The 21,946-nt window shown below is 42.4% G+C and overlaps 1 protein-coding gene across 1 annotated transcript in view; it reads right to left on the bottom strand.

Annotated features, from left to right (window-relative positions):
- LOC142095481 (uncharacterized) overlaps positions 1-18,000 on the bottom strand; it is a 117,684-nt gene extending 99,684 nt beyond the window's left edge. Inside the window, exons 1-6 of the mRNA XM_075178425.1 lie at positions 17,714-18,000; positions 17,106-17,217; positions 12,861-14,007; positions 8,258-8,412; positions 8,009-8,115; positions 7,243-7,879 (exon numbers count right to left, since the gene is read on the bottom strand). Of these exons, the coding sequence (XP_075034526.1) occupies positions 7,243-7,879; positions 8,009-8,115; positions 8,258-8,412; positions 12,861-14,007; positions 17,106-17,217; positions 17,714-17,797 (2,242 nt within the window). The 5' untranslated portion in view covers positions 17,798-18,000. The remainder of the gene's footprint in view (positions 1-7,242; positions 7,880-8,008; positions 8,116-8,257; positions 8,413-12,860; positions 14,008-17,105; positions 17,218-17,713) is intronic.
- Positions 18,001-21,946: the final 3,946 nt, after the last annotated feature.

Here is a 21,946-nt window from a genome sequence, read left to right as displayed (position 1 = left end):
ATTCACTTTATGTGAGCTTGGTATGAGCGCAGTTTATTATTATTTATACACATACATATAGCTGAAATACTTATACAGGTGTATTAACCAGCTTCACTTTGGACTAAAGATAGGCTAGTTCTGACCCATCTGAGAATGGGTTGGTGGACTGAAGATCATCTACTCAAAACACTTAGCCAAACTGACTTATGAATACCTGGTCAACTGTCCCGTCTCCAGCATTCACTACCTCAACCTCCCTCCCCCTAGGAATAGCAACCAAGGCCCTACCCCAGGTGCCAGTCCTTAGAGCGGTCACTAAACCAGGAACAAATCAGAAAGGCTGGAGCATGGGACAGCCCAGTGACCTGTTGTACCGCCAACCAAGGTCATATATTGAGGGACTGCTGTCATGGCTGCAGCCCAATCTCGAGGCACCATCTCTAATGTATGAGGAGAACCACAAAGCCAACCCTCAACTCTACTACACCGGAGCGTGAACTAATGAAGGGCATCAAACCGCATGGGTCTGTACTGGTGAGTGACCAGGAAGTAGAATGATTGCAAGAGAGTTCCTCACCTTAGTGATTCTCACCTTATACACCAACCTCACATGCGGAGCCACGGAAAGAAATGTATTGGCCAGTAGCCAGCAAATGATTATTCTCATGCCCTAATTTCACCTGATTTGGGGATAGAGCCAAGATAATGTGGAAATGGTGATCATGTATGGCCTCCTCAAAGAGGTACTCCTGGGGAACGACCTAGGACACCACTGGCCAGCGGATTCGTTGGAACCATCACCTGCAACAAAACTGTAAGAAGAGTCAGGTCAGTCAGAGATGACGAGGTCTCCACCCAGCCCGATAGTCGTGCCACCACCTATTACCCAAGGGACCAGCCAGAAGTGAGTTTGATAGATAGGGTCCAGGGCTAGACCTGGTAGATGCGGAACCCTAGCAAGCCATCAGCACGTAGCCAATAGGTCTGACACTGGGCAGGTGGACCCAGGTGTATCAGAAGCATGCTAGACCTTCACTGGTCAAGCACCTCGGTAGAAAGAAAGCAGTAGCTAAACTTTATCTGGGCCGGTATCACTAAAGACGTTTGTTGCCTTTTGCGAGGTCTGCCAGCAAATCAATGGGCCTCCTCCACTGCAAAGCCAATGACCATTATGAAAGAGCCCTTTTGAGGGGGTCACAGTGGAATTTTATAGGCCCCTGTGGCAGCGCAACCGTATATATCCTCACAATTGTTATCAATGCGATGTAGTACCCTGAAGCTGTAGCGATATCTTCCATTAATGCCGAAGATATGTGTTTAGGTGGTTGGATTTTCCTGGTACCTTTATTCTAGGCAGAACTGATGCAGGCCTTCTCAGACCACTTCAATGTTCTTCCCCTGTGGACCACATTTACCATCCTCAGATGAACATACTGTGCGAGAGAAGTGCCTGCTGCAAACAAACATACATCTGCATGGTGGGGTGAGATTTGGACAGAGCCATACAGCAACAACTGGTAATAGGAGGCACCACAGCATTTTCCCCATTCGAGTTGTTGTAAGGGTGACAGGCCCAGGGCTCGCTGGACCTAGTCTGTGAATATTGGGAAGGAAAGTTCAACAGAAATGCCGTCTTTGAAAGATATATAAAATAGAGAAGGCGCATTTCCTTACATATCCTTCTAATATGTTCTCCTGACAGTGATTTTTCTGCCTTTAATGCTTTTCACATACATATCTCTGTTTGGCTATATTGGATTGTTTTTTTCCTCCCTATTTATTATTTATTTGTGCTCATTATCCATTTGGTAGATTTTGTGTACATTGTATTGTGCATGTTCACTGTATTGTCATACAAGTTTACTATTTGAATTTTTTTTTAAATAAATTGACTTAAAATATAAATAAATATATATAGAGAGAGGAGGCCCCATCATATCATAGTTGTTACAATACTGGTATCACAGAGGGAAATCCAATAGCTGGATACTCAAAGAGAAACAGGATTTAGTTCATAAGCCAGATCTAAGGTGGCTAACAAGTCCATAATGACAAGGCAGAGAAAGGTCCTGTGAATGTATCAAAGAAGTGAAATCATAATCATGAGTGAGCAAGGTTCAGTGAGAACATCTAGTTTTCATACACAATACACAAGCAAAGGCTTCAGTCATGAAGAGTCTTTTAGGCCCATATAGGAAATGAGATCCAAGATGGACTCTCATGGAACAGTCCTTGCAATTTTGGATAAGGTCTATTCTAAGGTCAAGTTCATAACAATAGTATTTATAATTGTACTTTGTCTCTATATAAGATGGTGAGAAATGCTCATACATTAAGGAAATATAGTGAATGTGTCACGATCTGCCTCCTGCAGGTCCTATTTGCCAGGAGCTATGTTGGTCTTTCTGGATACATTTAGCCTGCAGTACCACCATGCCACCAAAGGGGCTACTGTGGCGCTTGAACGGTTTCCCTTCTTGCTGAGCTAAGCTCGTTTTCTCAGGATGAATCACACCTACCCCTACTTATAAGATAGCCTCGCCCAGCAGTCTGAGCCAGATCATCAGGTCACTCAATCTGATAGGAAGCAATCCTTTGACTCCTGTTCCTAGTTATTCTTACCTGTGTACCTGACCTTGTGGTTTTGCTGTTAATTCCACTGCTGCAGACACAGCTCATCATCTGTCTGGTTCCTGAGTTATACACTTGTGTGGATCTCTGTGCTTCTGCTCTCTACGGCTCATTGCATCTCAGTGTAACCTGTTCAGCTTACTTCCACCGTTGCCTACTGTCTGCTCTCAAGTGGTTTAGTATTACCTGACTTCTGAGTCTCACCACCTTCATAGAGGTATCTGTCCCTGCAACCCGAAGGCTACTCGTCTCACCACCTCTTCCAGAGGTATCCAACCCTGCAACCTGCAGGCTACTCATCTTACCACCTCTTCCAGAGGTATCCAACCCTGCAACCTGCAGGTTACTCGCCTCACCACCTCTTCCAGAGGTATCCAACCCTGCAACCCGCAGGCTACTCATCTCACCACCTTTCCAGAAGTATCCAACCCTGCAACTCACAGGCTACTCGTCTCTCCACCTTTCCAGAGGTATCCAATGCTGCAACCCGCTGGTTAATGCATCTCTCCATCACTTTACAGTATTGCCTATTCCACTGTTAAGAACTGTGGTTGTATTTCTGCCTTACCAGTTATTGCCTCCTGAACCTGTATTACCTGTGTTTCTAATAAACCACTTCTTTCACCTACTTTCTTTCCGTGGTCTTGCCTTGGGAACCCTGACAGAATGGTTGTGACAGGATGGAACAATGCCACCCTCTCCTTGCTGCTGGGGACCAGCTGGGCTTGCCTTGCCACCGTCCTCTTTCTTTATCCCAAATTGTGCCCCTCTAAATGCAGTGAGGGGCTCTGCTGCCACCACCAGGCTCCTTTGCGGCACCTAGAACCGCTTCTTTGTGGGTAACTCTCGCTGCTAGTGTACCCCATTGCTGGGCACCTGGGCTGGTACCCCTGACCTCTTGTCTACATTTCTTTTAAATTGCTGAATTTTACCAGTGAAGCCAAAGAAATTATACAGATAAACTTATCCTATTTTTTGTCTGGTACGTCTGAGCCCTATTGGGTGTTTTTATGATATCTACCACTGGGTGCACGGTGTAAGGTTGTTTACATATAAAAAGGTAATACATTATTACTGGTTTTCCACATCTGTTTTCCCTGGTATATGACTTTGGGATCCTGGATGACCTCCTGAGTAATTTGTGATACGCTCGATGACAAGAAAATATTTGGTACGCATAATAATATCACCATATATATAGGTTATTTACCTATGATATTACACTATGAGGCGTCCTGCCTTTACTTTGTTTTAGATTTATTCCCCGGATCTACCATCCAGTTATATTGCACTATGGCTGCAGCTTCATAAACAAGAGAGTGATTACAAGTGTTGGATTACAAAGAACTGTTCTTGGGTTTGATCCTGAAGAAGCGCCATTTTATATCTTTATCCTTGTACACATATATACATATTACATATACATTTTATATATATATATATATATATGTATATATATCACACATCCCTCAAATTGCCACTAATATTAAGCAGCGCTGATTCACTCCACTATTGACGGGCTCACTCCAAATTGACCTTACCAGATGTGATTTTTTATGTGACAGATACTTATTTCCATACTCCCTGGGGGGAGGGGGGATAAACTCATTAAAGGACTTTGGGTATTGACCTGCCATTGGCACTTGTAGATGGGCTGGACCATGCAGGGGCATGATGAAGGGGCACCTTCCTGGATTCCCCCCCCCCCCCCACTAAGTGGGCAAAGATGTGGTTTTGACAAAGACATGGAAAACTATAGGACAGATATTTCAGGAACAACCTGCCATGATAAGATACTTGGGCTCTGTGCATGCATTCACAGATATTAACCCCGTGTTAAATTTTGTGCTCTAGTGCCACAGTCCTCTTTTGGGGTGTCCTTTGTCTCTGAACCTTCTGTTTTTCCATCACCCCCGTCCAGTTACTTTCTGTAATGGAGTAATAGAGTGTTACCAGTTATGTCAAAGCCTCTGGAAGCACCATGCCCACTCCCTCAATTTGTATTTAAATGTAAGCTTAATTATCTCCTCTTATAACAAACTATTCATATGCTCAATCAAACTGGTAGCTTGTGAATGGTAAGGAATATGGAAGGCCCAGTGTACTCCATTTTTTTGTGCTCATCGTAGTACTTTTTTGCCCAGTAGAATGGGTGCAGTTTTGTTTGAATTATTATAGACAACCCATAATAAGATATTCAATTTAAGCAAACATGTTTTAACCACTGAAGAGACTTCAGGTCTCAGAAAAGGACTTTCCCCCACCAATAGAAAGAAAACATTTGAAATATTTTTGGATGTGCAGAAGTTTCTAAGAAAGCCCTCAATAAAATAATTGTTTATGATGAAGGAAGGTGAGGACAAGAAGAGGATTGGATATGCAGAATGATGATGAATCAGGCGTTATTAAACATGTGTTTGAAAGGAAATCCAAGTTCAATCCGGTCCATATGAGAGGGTAATGTTTGGGAAGATGGTAATAATTGATATTAATTCCATAACATCAAAGCAAATATCTTAATCTTCCCATATCTGAAAGAAATGCTATGAAGGAATTACATGAGAACACCAATACTGTCATCAAGTCCGCTGATAAAGGTGTGTGGGGGCATTATGGACAGGGAGGTTTACGAAAATATGATATTAAGACTGATAAAAATGGGGATACATATCTAAAAAAGAACACAAACCTTACAATCAGTACTGCGATGGTAATTATACATTTTATTACCTTATTTGTATACTAACACAACATAATTGTGTGTCATGGCAATATATACATGTATTTATTCACTAAATAAAAGAGAATAATAAAGAATAAAAAGCATAGATACACAATATAATCCATTAGTCTATGTGCAGATTACTGTATACAATATGAGGTATTATAGAACACATGCCATCAATATACCATAACTTGTATATAAAGAGCAGAAACTATAACATTCTAAAGCAGGAATGTCAAACTCAAAACCCCAATTGGGCCAAATAATCACAGCCTAACATTGTGTGGGACGCAAGCAAAAGTCTCATATGCAATTTTGTAAGGTTTATTATTGAGAAAAAAACAAAATAAAGTTCATCTGTCTCCTGTTTCATACTGTGCCCTCCATGCTGCTTTTGCTCCCCTTCATCTCTCTCCCGTTTCATACTGTGCCCTCCATGCTGCTTTAGCTCCCCATCACTTACCTTTCTATTGCCTTCTTCTCGTTTTCTTGTCTTCTTCTCGAGGCTCCTCTCTGTGCTCTCCTCACTGCAAGTGTCAGGCATGATGACGTCAACAATCAGTGCAAAGGGAGCCTGATAGATATCTGGCACGGTGGTGTAAGATACGGTTTTCTTTTCCTGGGCTCTGATGGGGCCGCAAAAACTATGCGTTTGGGCCGCATGCGGCCCGTAGTTGTGACACCCCTGTTCTAAAATCATATTCTGATGTTGTTGTTACTTATATTTAAATATCACCTCAATGAAACACAATGGTCACCTACACACTCATAGGCAGCAATTTTGTGGAGATTCTCTAGAATGTTGATCTATTCACCAGTGAACGGATAGGATGCATTCTCACAAATGTTGGTTCAGCACACCCAAACCATTGTTTCCAGAAGTTTCATGCAACTGAGGACCGAGACTCTCTTTTTCATTAGCATGGCTCTGGTCCTTTTCTGCAGAGCTAAGACTTTTTTTGCTGGAAGATAAACTCTCAGAGACTGAGTATCGAAAAGCAGACCCAAGAAGCGCATCTGTTGAGTTGGCTTAAGAGATGACTTGGGAAAATTCAACACCCAGCCGTGACTCTGAAGAAACTGCATAACAGTCTGAATCTGTTGGGGCATAAGAAGTGCAGACGGTGCCTTCAACAAGAGGTCGTCTAGATAAGGGATAGTTGTTATAACCTTCTGGCGCAAAAGACTGGCCATGACTGCCATAATCTTGGTAAAGACTCTGGGGGCAGTAACCAGGCCGAAGGGGAGAGCCCTGAACTGAAAATGTGCCTCTCCTACTGCGAACCGAAGGAGACTCTGGTGTCCCTCCCAAATCGGTACGTGTAGGAAAGCATCCTTGATGTCTAAGAATGCCAAAAACTCCCCTTTCTCTATCCCTGCTATCACCGAGCAAAGGGATTCCATGCAAAATTTCTGAATACTCAGCTGCTTGTTTAATGACTGAAGATTCAGGATTGGCCGGAAGGATGCATCTGGCTTTGCCACAGGAAGAGGTTTGAATAAAAACCTAGACCCCTTTCTAGAGCAGGAACATAAACTATTACCTGCGCAGTCAGAAGCTTTTCAATAGCTTCCTAAAGTGCAACACGTCTGAGGGGACAAGAGGGGAGTGGAGTGACGAAGAATCTGTGACGGGGGGAGTGGGCTAGGTCTATGACATAACCCCGGGACACAATTCCTCGAACCCAGAGATCTGTTGTGGACTTCCACCACTGATCCCTGAATTGAAGCAGACGTGCCCCCACCTGATGCTCCCCCCGAAGAACTCTGTCACGCGGAGAGCTTGTCTGCACCCCTACCTCTACCTCCTCTGCTTCTATTAGCAGATGCCCTTGACGCTGAGTACTGCCCTCTATTAGGGTACCACCCCCACGGGACAAAACTCAGAAAGGAGCGAAACCTACCCTGACGGGACCTGTTGGAGACAGTGGGAAGAGAAGTGCTCTTTCCCCCTGTAGTCTCCTGAATAACCCATTCGAGCTCGACCCCAAATAGTGTTAATCCGTCAAAAGGTAAATTCTCTAATGCTCTCTTAGAGTCTGCACCAACCGACCATGTCCGTAACCATAGGTTACGACGAGCCGCTACAATAAGAGCGGAGGCCTTAGCATTCACTGACACAGCATCCATGGATGCGTTCGCCAAATACTCCAAGGTCTCTAGTACATGCTCTGCAAGATTTAAGAGTTCTGTATGCGGAGTATTGTCTCTAAGACCTTTAATCAAAGCTTCCATCCATAATTGTACGGCCTTGTTAGCCCAGGCCACAGCCATATTTGGTCTAAACAAGCTTCCCACAGCAGTGTATGCTGAGCGAAGAGCTAAATCACACTTTTTATCGGTGTAATCCTTAAGAGCTATCCGTTCTTGAACAAGAATAGCAGAAGAGGAAGCTAAACGGACTACCGGGGTGTCAACCCTAGGTAAAGTCTCCCATTTTACTGTGTCCTCAGGTGGCAGAGGATAAAGAGATTTAAATTTTCCCGGCATCATAATTTGCTTACTTGGCTTATGCCAAGCTTCAGAAATAATGTCCAACATCTGTGGAGAATGGGGAAAAGTAGCCAACTGAGCCTTAGCTCTTTTAAATAAAGAGACACCCGTGGGTGCTGAGGGATCCAGATCAGCAACCCCTAAGGTATGCCTGATTCCTAAAATAAGACTATCTACACTCGTGGAGACCGAGTCAGAGTCATAACGGCCCTGCCCTTCCAGGTCTACATTTACCTCACCTTCCTCTGCCGAGGAAAGATCACAGAACTGATCTATGTCCAGACCTGAATCAGTAATAGTTATCTTACCCCTCTGGGAAATAGCTAATAACCTATCTTCCCTGTGGTTAGACCCCGCCTGTGATGTGGAAGCGTTTTCGTCAGACTGACTGCCTGCAAGTGTAAGTGGGGTAGTGTTCTCACGTACCTCTGTCACCCGCAGCATAACGGACGTCAGATTTTCCACAGCTGAAGAGAAAGATTGCAGCCAAGGTGGTTCCACCATTGCTGAAGATACCTCCTGGACTGAGCTGTCTCGCCTCTGAGTGTCCGCAGTGCAAGCTGCGCAAAGGGCGTTTCGGTCTGTGTGTCCAACAGAAAGTTTTGTGTTACATTTTGCACAGGTATAATACATTGCAGAAGGCACAGAGTGACCCTTGCTTTTAGCTGTCCCCTTCTCAGCCATTGTCCTGCTTCTTAAAATTATTTATTAAAAGAAATGCAGACAAAATGAGACTACAGACATAGAAGTCTCCTGTGCTAGGAAGTCTCTCTAAAATAAGAGCACCACTCCAATATCAAAAAGGGTTTACAGTACTGTCTGTGAAAATTCCTTTACCTGAAATAACTCACAAGACAAATATAAACATATAAAACACCTCCAGACAACACTCCTCTAGTCACACAAGCCTGAAATCTGTACACAGTTATGGCTATCACTGGAGGATAGGAGAGCTGAGAGTTCCAGGGCAGCGCTGCACGCTTTCAACCAGAGGCTTTCACTCACCGGCGCGCAGGAAGAACAGAGGAAGGAAGTTACCTTAATACTCCTCCTCCTTCCTGGCGCTGCCCGCTCTGCTTCCTGAGAGTCTCCTGGCCCCATCCATCAATGGCCGCCTAGGAGCGCCTGACGCGCGATATACAGCATGCCCAGACCTCTTGCGCATCCTCTCTGCAGTCCCACTCACCTCTCCTGAGTGTGAGCGCTGCATATGTCCCCATAAAAACTGCTCGTTATGTCCAGGGAGAGCGGGGACCTGCCGGCATGTAAGCGCGGCAGAGGAGGAGAGACTGAAACAGCCTCACTCCCCTGTCGCTACTGAGAGGGAGCCTGTGACAGCTTAACTTCTTCTTTCTTTTTCACACAGCCTCCCCCTATCTAATCTACTTGGCAGCATGCCGGCAGAGGTGCTGGTGAGGAGAGCGCTAGGCTTCTCTACACTCCGCTGGGACCCAGAGTGAGCAGAGCTGAGTCCTACTCACTCTTCTGGGTCTATTTGTCTGGGATCCCGCGCTGCACCTGAAGGGATGAATAATAAAATAAAAACATGGCAATCTAAAGACTAAACAGAGTATAGGCAGGAGCCTATACTCTAGTGACCTTAACTCTCCAGTCACTTACAAAACAACTGAGGATCTCTCTGGAGAGGAGGGGCATAGCAGGGGAGGAGTCCAAAGACTTAGCAGTTAAAGTGACAAGACTCCTGAGCCCACTACTATACCCCAATGTCTCGCAGTGTCCCCCAATGGCAGGGAAGAGAAATTAAGCTTTTAATTGTACACAAATGAACCTAATTTTCCATCTAGCACTGTAAATATGTAGCTGCATATACACATTCTGCTTCTGGGAACTGCATGTGTAAAAATGCTTTACAAATTTTTTTACAAGATTAGAAGCGATGTACATGGTGGAAAAGAATAAAACCTATGCCCCAAAATCCTGCCTGTTATGTTAAGACCCTTCATTGTCAACTTTTTATTTGTGTGTGTGAAATGTTTATCTCAGGTGTATTTATGTCCATATAAATGTGCTTTTCTGTATAAAGTGCTGTAGGACTGTGGCCGAGGTTTGATCTCTACAACCCCTGAGCATGCACAAAAAGTCCGAGCTGTTTTGCAGCGGGTAAAAAGGCTCTGTGGCCTTGAGCTAAACCAGGAAGGCCCAGTAAATATGCACTCTCCATACTGTAGAAATGTTTTTTTAATTGAAAATGTTCAAATTTTAAACATATAAACACAATCTTATAAACATTCAGAAAGGTGCAATAATACAGTATCTAAGTAAGGAGGTCTTACTGTATACAAATGACAGATATTCAGCAGCTTTAAGAAAAATTATTAACTAGTCCTAATGCATCATTGATTAGACTGTGGACCGAGGCTGGTGATCAAGGTTCCAGTCTGCTTGATTCATGTGAGAAGTGTTCTATTGTATACAATGTTTTATAGTTTTCGGTTTATAGTAGATTACTGAGCCAGAAAGGGCGCTTGTGAACTGGGCAGGACTAGATCATGAAAGAGATGCAGGCCGTCTAAAAGCTAGGCAGCATCTTAGCAGTGTAGAAGAGCACATATCATGCTGAAGTGGAAATTGTAGATATAAATAGTTGGAGAGTTTGAGTAAATCCAATGTTTCTTTAGGATTGGTTAGATGAGCACATGCTTAAAGGATAGAAATGTGCCAGTAGAGGCAGATAGGTTAGAGAGGTGAGCTAGAGTTTGGTATGCACTGGGGGAGAGGTAGTGGAGAAGTTGGGAGGGAACAGTCGAGAGGGCAAGTTATAGGGTTTGATGGTGAGATGAATGCAGAGACACTGTCCTCCGTTACTGGAGAGAATGAACTGTGGGTGGATTAGGTAATGGGGGGTGAATGGTATCTGACATGAAGAAATATCTTGTTGAACGGTGTTGATTTCGTTTTTAAAGAAGGTGGTAAAGTGCTGCAGATGGTGTGTGTGGAAGTGCCAATCGGTCTACAACATAAATTCCCCCAAGAAATCTGTAATGGGTTACATTGAGGCAGGATTTGAGATATCTAGATACTAAGGTGACCACACACCCTTACCTGGTTAAGTGGGTGCCCATTGTATGACTGAAAGACCACCTAGACTGCCCAGGGGAAAACACTGCAAGGTGATTACTCCTACGTGAGGAATAGGTAGAGGCTAGGCAAAAGCACTTCCGGTAAGCAGGTAGCAATCTGGTGAAGGCTCACTAAATAAAGCCCGTCCTGCTAAAGCCTAAACACAGTGTGAACATAAACAGAGTTAAAAAAAGGCATCACCTAATTGAGATAAGCCTTTTACTTAGGACAGTAATGACTATGTGTTATGGCTCCTGTCGGACTGACCACAGATTGTTGCCAGTATAGTGGATCTTCAAGCCTCCGCCAACTTTGCCTCTTGGTGAGGCTGCCAAAAGCGGGCAGCCTTCTGTTTGGTCCCTACCTTGCAGTTACATTTGGCTCAGCAGCTGTGAGATCACTCAGGAATAAATGGTGAATCTAGCTCCTTTATGTTAGGGTTGTATATTAGGCACCTTGGTTAGCAATTCACCCCTGGTATTTCTCCCTTGAAATAGCTGTGAACTATGTGTTAGTATTAGTTGTAAAAGCAAAACTGTTCCTTGTTGTAACAGTTTGCCAAATTGAATTTTTGTCCAATTAGGGGTACCAGGTGTCAGGCTGGTACAAAAGTCTGTCTATGGGCAAACTAACCAGCTGGCAAGAATTAACCTGGTATCCTCACAGTTGGTAAACATAAAAATGGCAGAACAACGCAGTTATAAGGATGAGCTACATTTAAATAAGCAACAAGTGCCAATCACGAGATTCAACCTGGTCATATGACTGCAAAATGGGTCCAATACTAACCCCCAAACACAAAGTAACCAGTGGGTCGAATACGTCACGACCAGAAACTTATGCAGACTGACTGGATCAATATCCTGTGTTGTTGAACACTCTCCGGTGTTCATGGCTTGGTGATTTAGATCCAGAGGCAACTGGCAATTAGGAAACTAATGTCATAGTGGATCTAAATCTGGACTCTAGATTGTATATTGCCAACCAATACTGAGTACACAGGACCCCTTATCAGCTCTTCCTTTCCCTTTTTCCCTCGTTTAAATAATCTTAAGAAAAAACAAAAGTAAAATTGGTTGGCTAATTTTAGATTTTATTACATTTGTGTAGTGACCACATAATTGCATGTAATGTCCATATATGCACTGTACTGTAATTTTCATCAGTCACTGAATAAACTATGATACACAATATATGAGGTATAAAACAAAGGCCAACAGTGCACTTTAACTTGCTCAGAAAGAGAAACAATTCTAATGTTTAAGATGTTACATATATTCATCACATTAATTAAAACACATTTGTAACCTACACACTTCAGGAAAGAATTGTCGGCATTCTTTAGAATACAGCTGAACCATTCACTAATAACCTGGTCACATGAATATTAGTCATGAAGTATCTCAGTGATGTCACTGGTCAGCGATAGACGGCATTCTCATGGATGTAGGTTCAGCCCACAAAATGTCTTCCACCACTAAGTGGTAAGCTGTAATTGTTTGGAAAAACCTTGCTTCATGTAGTACAAAACAACTGTGATTATATGTATCCTCCTGATCGTACATGCCGGATGTGTTTTGGTGCTTCTATTTCTGTAACTTTCTTAATATACACAATTAGAGTATGACCAAACATGATGTAATATATTATTATAATATAACTAATATATATTAGTTAGGACCTTACATAATGACAATGTGGTCTTGTAAATACTATGGAAAGTTATGCTGATATCTATATAAACTACATAATAAGGAATATTGTTGAGGACATACATACATCTATGTCTGTGGATGGTAACTGAATTATATTATATATGTATGACTGGAACTTTGAATTAGCCTCCATTACTCAGTGATAACAATATATCTTTCAGCATAGAGTCTATATGTATTTATGATTGTTTTTAGAAATTACATTACATCAGCTCACTGAAAGTGTTTGTCACCTGTGAGTTCTCTGATGTCTAAGAAGATCTGATGTCTGTATAAAACATTTTCCACACACAGTGCATGGAAATGGCTTTTCACCTGTGTGACTTTTATGATGTTTAACAAGATTTGATTTGACTGTAAAACATTTCCCACACTCAGAACATGAAAATGGCCTCTCTCCTGTGTGATCTCTCTGATGTTCAACAAGACTTGATTTTCGTTTAAAACTTTTGTCACACTCAGAACACTGAAAGGGCCTCTCACCTGTGTGACTTCTCTGATGTTGAACAAGAGTTGATTTATTTGTGAAACATTTCCCACACTCAGAGCATAAAAATGGCTTTTCACCTGTGTGAATTTTCTGATGTCTAACAAGATATGTTTTAACTGTAAAGCATTTCCCACACTCAGAACATGGGAATGGTTTTTCACCTGTGTGAATTCTCTGGTGGTCAACAAGATTTGATTTGACTGTAAAACATTTCCCACACTCAGAACATGGAAATGGCCTCTCCCCTGTGTGATCTCCCTGATGTTCAACAAGACTTGATTTTCGTTTAAAACTTTTGTCACACTCAGAACACAGAAAGGGTCTCTCACATGTGTGATTTCTCTGATGTTGAACAAGAGTTCCTTTATTTGTGAAACATTTCCCACACTCAGAACATGGGAATGGTTTTTCACCTGTGTGAATTCTTTGGTGTATAATAAGATGTGATGTGTGTATAAAGCATTTCCCACACTCAGAACATGGGAATGGTTTTTCACCTGTGTGAATTCTCTGGTGGTCAACAAGATTTGATTTGACTGTAAAGCATTTCCCACACTCAGAACATGGAAATGGCTTCTCACCTGTGTGAGTTCTCTGATGTCTGACAAAGTGTGACTGATATCTAAAACGTTTACCACATTCAGAACAGTAAAATATATTATCCACTCTATGAGCTGTAATATGTGTAAGAATATTTAAGTTATCAGAAGAACATTCGTCATGATTAGAGGGATCAGTTGATATATCTGCACTGTGAAGTAGTGGATATATATTTATGTTAATGGGATTTTCTCCTGGAGATTGTCCCGTGATGTTGTTATCTTCTATTTTAAAATCCGGATATAAAATTAGATGTCCATCCGAGTTATTCCAGCTTTTGTGTCCATCTGCTAGAAAGAAAAATTAATGTATGCAAATAAACATCTTATTTGTTTACATTGAGAGACAGATTGCAATGTACTGTTTCTGCAATTTGAGTGAGTTTGTGATGTTCAACTGATATAAGTATTATTTTAGAACTATAACTTTATATTATTTTATAACTATATCAGCTGCATTGTATTTATTAATATTTTATTATTAATATTTATTTATAGGGTGCCACTAGGTATCCGTAGCGCCGTACAGGGACAGACAGAAACACGGTACAGGGTGAGACAGCACGGAACAGTTAACAAAAAGCACAGTAACTCGGAAGCTCAAAGTAAAGCTAGATGAAAGGTGAGAGCCCCCGGGGGTAGAGAGATGGGTAGAAGGGCCTCACGGAAGAGACAAGGAGCTGGAGAGCAGAGTTAAGGTGGTGGAGAACAGGAGGAGAGGAGGCCCTGCTCGAAGGAGCGTACAATCTAAGGGGAGGGTAGGACGGACAGAGACGCAAGGGTAGGAGGAGGAAAGGGGGAGAGCGGAGGCATAGACGGAGAGGGGGGGGGGAGAGGAGAGCGACGAGGAGGGAGGTAGGTGGGAGACTGGAAGGAGGGCAGTTAAGTGGGGGACTGGAACGCTATAAGGAAGAGGTGGGTTTTTAAGGCCCGTTTGAAGCTGGACAAGTTGGGTGAAGTTCTGATGGAGCGTGGGAGCTGGTTCCAGTGGAGGGGGGCAGCACGGGAAAAGTCTTGTATGCGAGCATGGGAGGAGGTGACCAGGGGGGAAGAGAGGCGACGGTCATTGGCCGAACGCAGAGGGCGGGATGGAGCATGAATGGAGATGAGGCTGGAGATGTAGGGAGCAGTGGAGTTGGAGAGGGCCTTGAAGGTAAGTGTAAGGAGCTTGAACACGATTCTGTAGGGGAAGGGGAGCCAGTGAAGGGATTGGTAGAGTGGGGAGACAGAGGAGGAGCGGCGAGAAAGGAAAATGAGCCGAGCAGCAACATTGAGTACGGAGCGAAATGAGAGCGAGATGAGAGCTGGGGAGGCCAGTAAGGAGGAGGTTGCAGTAGTATAAGCGGGAGATAATAAGAGAGTGGACAAGAGCTTTAGTGGCATCTTGGGAGAGGAAGGGCCGAATGCGTGCGATGTTGCGCAGCTGGAAGCAGCAAGTTTTTGCAAGAGAGAGAATGTGGCATATAGATTTTTGAAGTAATGCAACTATGAATGTTTTATTACATTATAAATATACATATAGTAATTATGAAAGGTCTGTTAAACAGATAAAATCTTAAAATTGAATACAAGCCCACTACCAAGACCCAGCTACAGACACATTGTACAACTCCAGATAAAATGCAGAGTTTGGTGAGTAACGTTTCCTACATATAGACATTGCCCAGCTAGCATCATAGGACATGAAGCCTTACTAGTCAGTGACATGGTCCATCCACAATACCTGGGCTCTCCCATAGACAATGGAGAAACATAAGCAAATGGTGCTTCCATCCTCCTATTATCTATATCACCAGTACCTTAAAAGTATACATCTAATTTTTAACAATACTGATGCCACTTACACCTATAACACTTACACCTATTTAGGGGTAAATGTTATCAATTATAAGAATAGGTGATGCAAACAGTAGCTGCGGCAGTGGTTCACATTCACTGTATTATACGGATTAGAAACCAGAGACACTTTTACAATTAATAATTAGTGGGACAATCCATGTCACAAAATAATAGTTCTAAGGCTCTAATTATATCAGTGCTCTCACAGGTACTTCAGGAGGGGAAGATTGTACTTCTAAAATAATCAGGTAAAACATTGTATGAGAACAGCTGCATTGAGCGATAGCAGCAAAACCGGCTACAGCCCAGGACATGAACATTTTTAAAACAATAACTTATATCTGACATAATGAGGACCTAATATGTATTCAAATTTATTATAAATCACTATTTTCTGTTGCATGTATATTATTTATACTAATAACACAGTGTATATTAGAGGCTATTTGGATATGTAGACAAGACTCATAGAAAGAAGAGCCTCTTCTCCCATACCCTCGTGGGCTTATTACTACATATAACCTGGGGGAATTATCAAAAATAACACACTATAAGATTAATCACTCTGAGAAAATATCCTTCCTCTGTTATGATGTTTAGATAAATCATAGTTACATTTCTGAGACAGACTCTATACTTGTTTGAATTATTTTGCTGTTTTTTTATGTTTGGACATTAAAATCAAGATTTAAAGAACATTGCTAAAGGTTTTGTTTTATTCAATACAGGTTCCTAATTGTGCACCAGAACACAATGTAACTTCTTTCATTCTTTTTGGTTGTGAAAACTGTCACATAGTTAGTTTAGGGGTGATATGGGGTGGTGCAAAGGGGCCTAACCCCACATATTTCCCACAAGGTCAGCATGCACTCCTTTGGAATTGAGCTCTAGTCAGTAAAAATGTACTAGGGACGTCCTACCCAGCTCTGGCAGGGCCAATACGGTGGGTGCGAGTCTGACTATGGATGACAGAATAAGTGCATTAACAGTCCATTACCCAAGATAACCTTAGTGGGCAATCCATTCATTACCTCCACCTCTACAATCCCATAATAATTTCCCTAGTCCAAAGGAACATGGATCACTGAAATGTCCTGGATTTGCCCCGTTGTTGTAGCTATCCAGACCATCTGGTGGGGTACCACCTGGGCCTTAGGGACCAAGTCGGGCAAAGCAAGAATGAAGGAAGCACTCGAGTCCCTAAGTTTTTGGACATCCCGGTCTCTTACCCAAACTACTTGCAAGTGCCCTCTCATGTGGGTCTGGGTGCACCTCCCCTCCCCTGCAACCACCTTTACATGATATAATACTTTCCTGGCCAAACCGCTTCTCTCATCACAACTGATCTGATCTCGTGGCTGGTAGCACAATGATATCATGTGATGTGAAGAATCAGTCTCTAATAGGGGCTGATGGCTCCTGACTCCCCCACTGGGCAGACTGTATTCCTCATTAGTTTGTACTGACAGAGGAGGGTGTAGAATAAGAGATTGTTGTAGTGACTGAACAAGGAGAATATGTGACTTCTGTATTTAGTGTGTATTACTCACCTGTGCTCATATCTGTAGGTATTTCCTCTTCTTTACACTGCTGATCACCCCTCACATACGTCTCTTCTTCTACCTCTATATCTTCTACTTTATTAACAATTAGCTCTTCACCCTAAATAATCCACAAAATAATAAACTAACATATTTATTAATGTCTGATTTAAAACAGAAGAATATCAGTGTATAAGAACCACACAGCTTCTCTACACATCACATAGTAGTCATATCTGTATTTTGCTATTTGGTAAGACCCTCAATTCCATTTACCTGGGCAGCATGATGGCTCAGTGGTTAGCACTTCTGCCTCACAGCACTGGGGTCATAAGTATGATTCCCCTCCATGGCCTTATCTGTGTGGAATTTGTATGTTCTCCCCGTGTTTGCGTGGGTTTCCTCCGGGTGCTCCGGTTTCCTCCCACACTCCAAAAACATACGAGTAGGTTAATTGGCTGCTATCTAATTGACCCTAGTCTCTCTCTTTGTCTGTGTTTGTGTGTGTATATGTTATGGAATTTAGACTGTAAGCTCCAATATGGGACTGATGTAAGTCAGTTCTCTGTACAGCGCTGTGGAATTGGTGGTGCTATATAAATAGCTGATGATGATACCTGATACTCCTGTGGACATCTCTCTGGGGTATTTCTGTTACTGGACCCATCCATCTGTAGCAGACACACAGGGACTGAAAACATTGTTTATGATTATCAGATGATGTGTATCTAGATGGCCCTCAAAACTGCTCTCTCCTTTACAATAAATGGAAGTCTCCCCTTATCCAGTGATGTGAGGGGTCGGTGATTCTCCATCATCACGTCCTTGTACAGACCCTTGTGTCCCTCTAATTACTCCCACTCCTCCATGGAGAAATAGACAGTGACATCCTCATACCTTATAGGACCCTGACATACACAATGATACAGTCACCACCCAGACACATCCCCTGGTGTTACTGTATAATGTCCCATTCCCAGCAGTCACCTCTCCAGTCAGCAGCTGAATGATCTTGTTGGTGAGTTCTAGAATCCTCTGGTCATTGTTTCTCTCAAGTATCAGTGAGTGAGGTGGAGGCTCCGTGATGGGGCTCTGGGTCCTGCTCAATACTCCTGACACACAGGAACGGCTGCTGGGTGTCTCACACTCCCCAGGTGTCTTATTAAGAACTGTGTACTCCTGTGTATTGAGAGACACTGTTTAATATCACTATATATTCCCAGAATCCCTCACCTCTCCATTCAGGTCTCTTTTATTTATACAGATAAGAAGGACATCAGTGACATTCCCAGAATCCCTGACCTCCCCAGTAAGATCCCTGTTTTATTAATAGTGATGTCAATGTGACATTCCCAGAATCCCTCACCTCTCCATTTAAGTTTGTCTTGAAATTAGTGAGTGATTCAATTCTCACAAACCCAGCTGGTCCCCATGAATACACCAACATTATTCCCCAGGTTTTACACTCTACATCGATGAAGGCGATCAACTAGCAGCTGGGACAAACTGGAGGATTTTCACCCTCTTCTGGAATAAATTAAGTAAGGGCATCGGAAGATGGTGTGGGGAATGGTACTTGCTCTAACAAGGAATTACAAGCCCTCAGCAGCTTTGGAATATATCTTATTATATGCTATAGAATAGTAATATTAATAATAATAATAATAATAATAATAATAATACTCTGGACCTGAACTTCTTCTGGCATGAATTTGATAGCGTCTATGAATACTTTATTTGTAAGTTTGACATATAGATACTCATTTAGAATTAGGAGGAAAGCAAAAAAAAAAAAAAGACGCAAATTGCTCCAGAACAAACTATTTTGCAAAGCAAGGGGTGCAAAAGTATTATTTTTGCATAGAAAGAAAACACTGGCTAGTTTTGCATGGAGCACACACACATTGGTCAGCTAATATACTACCGATGATTCAAATGACAAAACATAGCGTATGGATGTGATGTTTTTAAGTCCAGATACTTTTGTCCATTAAGTGAATGTGTCTATATAAATGTAAGTATATATGTATGTGATATAGTTATATCTATTTAAGTATGTGTGTACATGTATCAAGACATGTAATATGCAATCCTGTATGTGATATATATATATATATATATATATATATAGGAGAGTGGGGTAGCTGGGGGCATAACATGCTGTATGATGAGACTGTATAATAATATAAACATGACTGGTTATATGTGATAAGTATGTACATGAGATACGTATGTTGTATGTAATAAGAGCTTGTACTCAGTAACATTACCCTTTGCCAGTCACTGCCTTCTCTCACCCGGAAGATGTTACAAACATAACTTTCAGTCCATGTTGCCTGCCCCACTTCCGTTATTGTGGCAGCCCCACTTCCGGTTTTTGCTGTCCCACTACAGATGGGCTTCAACAAAATGGCCGACTATGTGGTATCTGCTGCGGGGATAAATCGGTCTCCATGTTGTTTATGAGACAGGAAATACCAGAAACTACATCACCCACCATCCTAAGCAACAGTCAGTGGCGTCATCAGTCAGCGCAGTGCATGCTGGGTATTACAGGGACAGCAGTGTAAGTGATATGAATGTAATGTCTGTATATAGTCAGTGTCACTACAGACAGAGCTGACACCTAACATTAAGATCTTAATATATTGAATGGTTTCAGGGATGTTACTATGTATAAGTATATATATATATATAATACACACATGCATATTATAATAGTTGCTGGGGTATACTGCGCCCAAACCCTCAGAAACCACCGTTTGATAGAGCAGCAAGTAAATTTCAAGGTATCCCTCTTTGACTGCAGCAAATAAATAATAAATAAACTGCTCTCATACAAGTGTCCAAAAAAGTGAATTATTTAGCAGTATGCTGTCCTATTGATAAAGGTAGGTAAATTGATACAAGGGAAGATCTTACATAAATACTGTAATAAATCGTTTGATTGAAGAAATAAATATTGCAATTTCTTCTTATACTAACAAGTTGCAAATTGGCACAACTGGAACATTCATACTGGGCCACCTTGGGCTGTCTTCAAGCCAAGGTTTATTCCTCTAAAAAACCTTAAAAATCAAGACAGAACAACACTTGTATTCCAAACACCAGATGCCACAGTTGAACCTTATCATAATTGACTTAACAATTGATGACCTTTGAAATGTATTTAATTAGCGGAAAATTCCTGTGTCTATTGAAGACATTAGTTTACAGTATCCTCAGGTTTTGATTGTTTGTAACCATTTGATTTATATAATTTGTGTACATTTTAGAATCAATTATAATCAATATTCATTTATTACAGTATTTATATATAAGATCTTACTTGTATCAATTTAAATAATAGGACAGCATACTGCTAAATAATTCACTTTATGTGAGCTTGGTATGAGCGCAGTTAATTATTATTTATACACATACATATAGCTGAAATACTTATACAGGTGTATTAACCAGCTTCACTTTGGACTAAAGATGGGCTAGTTCTGACCCATCTGAGAATGGGTTGGTGGACTGAAGATCATCTACTCAAAACAGTTAGCCAAACTGACTTATGAATACCTGGTCAACTGTCCCGTCTCCAGCATTCACTACCTCAACCTCCCTCCCCCTAGGAATAGCAACCAAGGCCCTACCCCAGGTGCCAGTCCTTAGAGCGGTCACTAAACCAGGAACAAATCAGAAAGGCTGGAGCATGGGACAGCCCAGTGACCTGTTGTACCGCCAACCAAGGTCATATATTGAGGGACTGTTGTCATGGCTGCAGCCCAATCTCGAGGCACCATCTCTAATGTATGTGGAGAACCACAAAGCCAACCCTCAGCTCTACTACACCGGAGCGTGAACTAATGAAGGGCATCAAACCGCATGGGTCTGTACTGGTGAGTGACCAGGAAGTAGAATGATTGCAAGAAAGTTCCTCACCTTAGTGATTCTCACCTTATACACCAACCTCACATGCGTAGCCACGGAAAGAAATGTATTGGGCAGTAGCCAGCAAATGATTATTCTCATGCCCTAATTTCACCTGATTTGGGGATAGAGCCAAGATAATGTGGGAATGGTGATCATGTATGGCCTCCTCAAAGAGGTACTCCTGGGGAACGACCTAGGACACCACTGGCCAGCGGATTCGTTGGAACCATCACCTGCAACAAAACTGTAAGAAGAGTCAGGTCAGTCAGAGATGACGAGGTCTCCACCCAGCACGATAGTCGTGCCACCACCTATTACCCAAGGGACCAGCCAGAAGCGAGTTTGATAGATAGGGTCCAGGGCTAGACCTGGTAGATGCGGAACCCTAGCAAGCCATCAGCACGTAGCCAATAGGTCTGACACTGGGCAGGTGGACCCAGGTGTATCAGGTGAAGCATGCTAGACCTTCACAGGTCAAGCACCTCGGGAGAAACAAAGCAGTAGCTAAACTTTATCTGGGTCGGTATCACTAAAGACGTTTGTTGCTTTTTGCGAGGTCTGCCAGCAAATCAATGGGCCTCCTCCACTGCAAAGCCAATGACCATTATGAAAGAGCCCTTTTGAGGGGGTCACAGTGGAATTTTATAGGCCCCTGTGGAAGCGCAACCGTATATATCCTCACAATTGTTATCAATGCGATGTAGTACCCTGAAGCTGTAGCGATGTCCTCCATCAACGCCGAAGATATGAGTTTAGGTGGTTGGATTTTCCGGTACCTTTATTCTAGGCAGAACTGATGCAGGCCTTCTCAGACCACTTCCGTGTTCTTCCTCTGTGGACCACATTTACCGTCCTCAGATGAACATACTGTGCGAGCGACCGTCAAGTGCCTGCTGCAAACATACATCTGCATGGTGGGGTGAGATTTGGAA

Source organism: Mixophyes fleayi, chromosome 6, assembly GCF_038048845.1.
Source record: "Mixophyes fleayi isolate aMixFle1 chromosome 6, aMixFle1.hap1, whole genome shotgun sequence".
Classification (NCBI taxonomy): domain Eukaryota; kingdom Metazoa; phylum Chordata; class Amphibia; order Anura; family Limnodynastidae; genus Mixophyes; species Mixophyes fleayi.
Note: the sequence above shows the minus strand (reverse complement) of the source record. Positions and strands in the feature narration are given on the sequence as shown.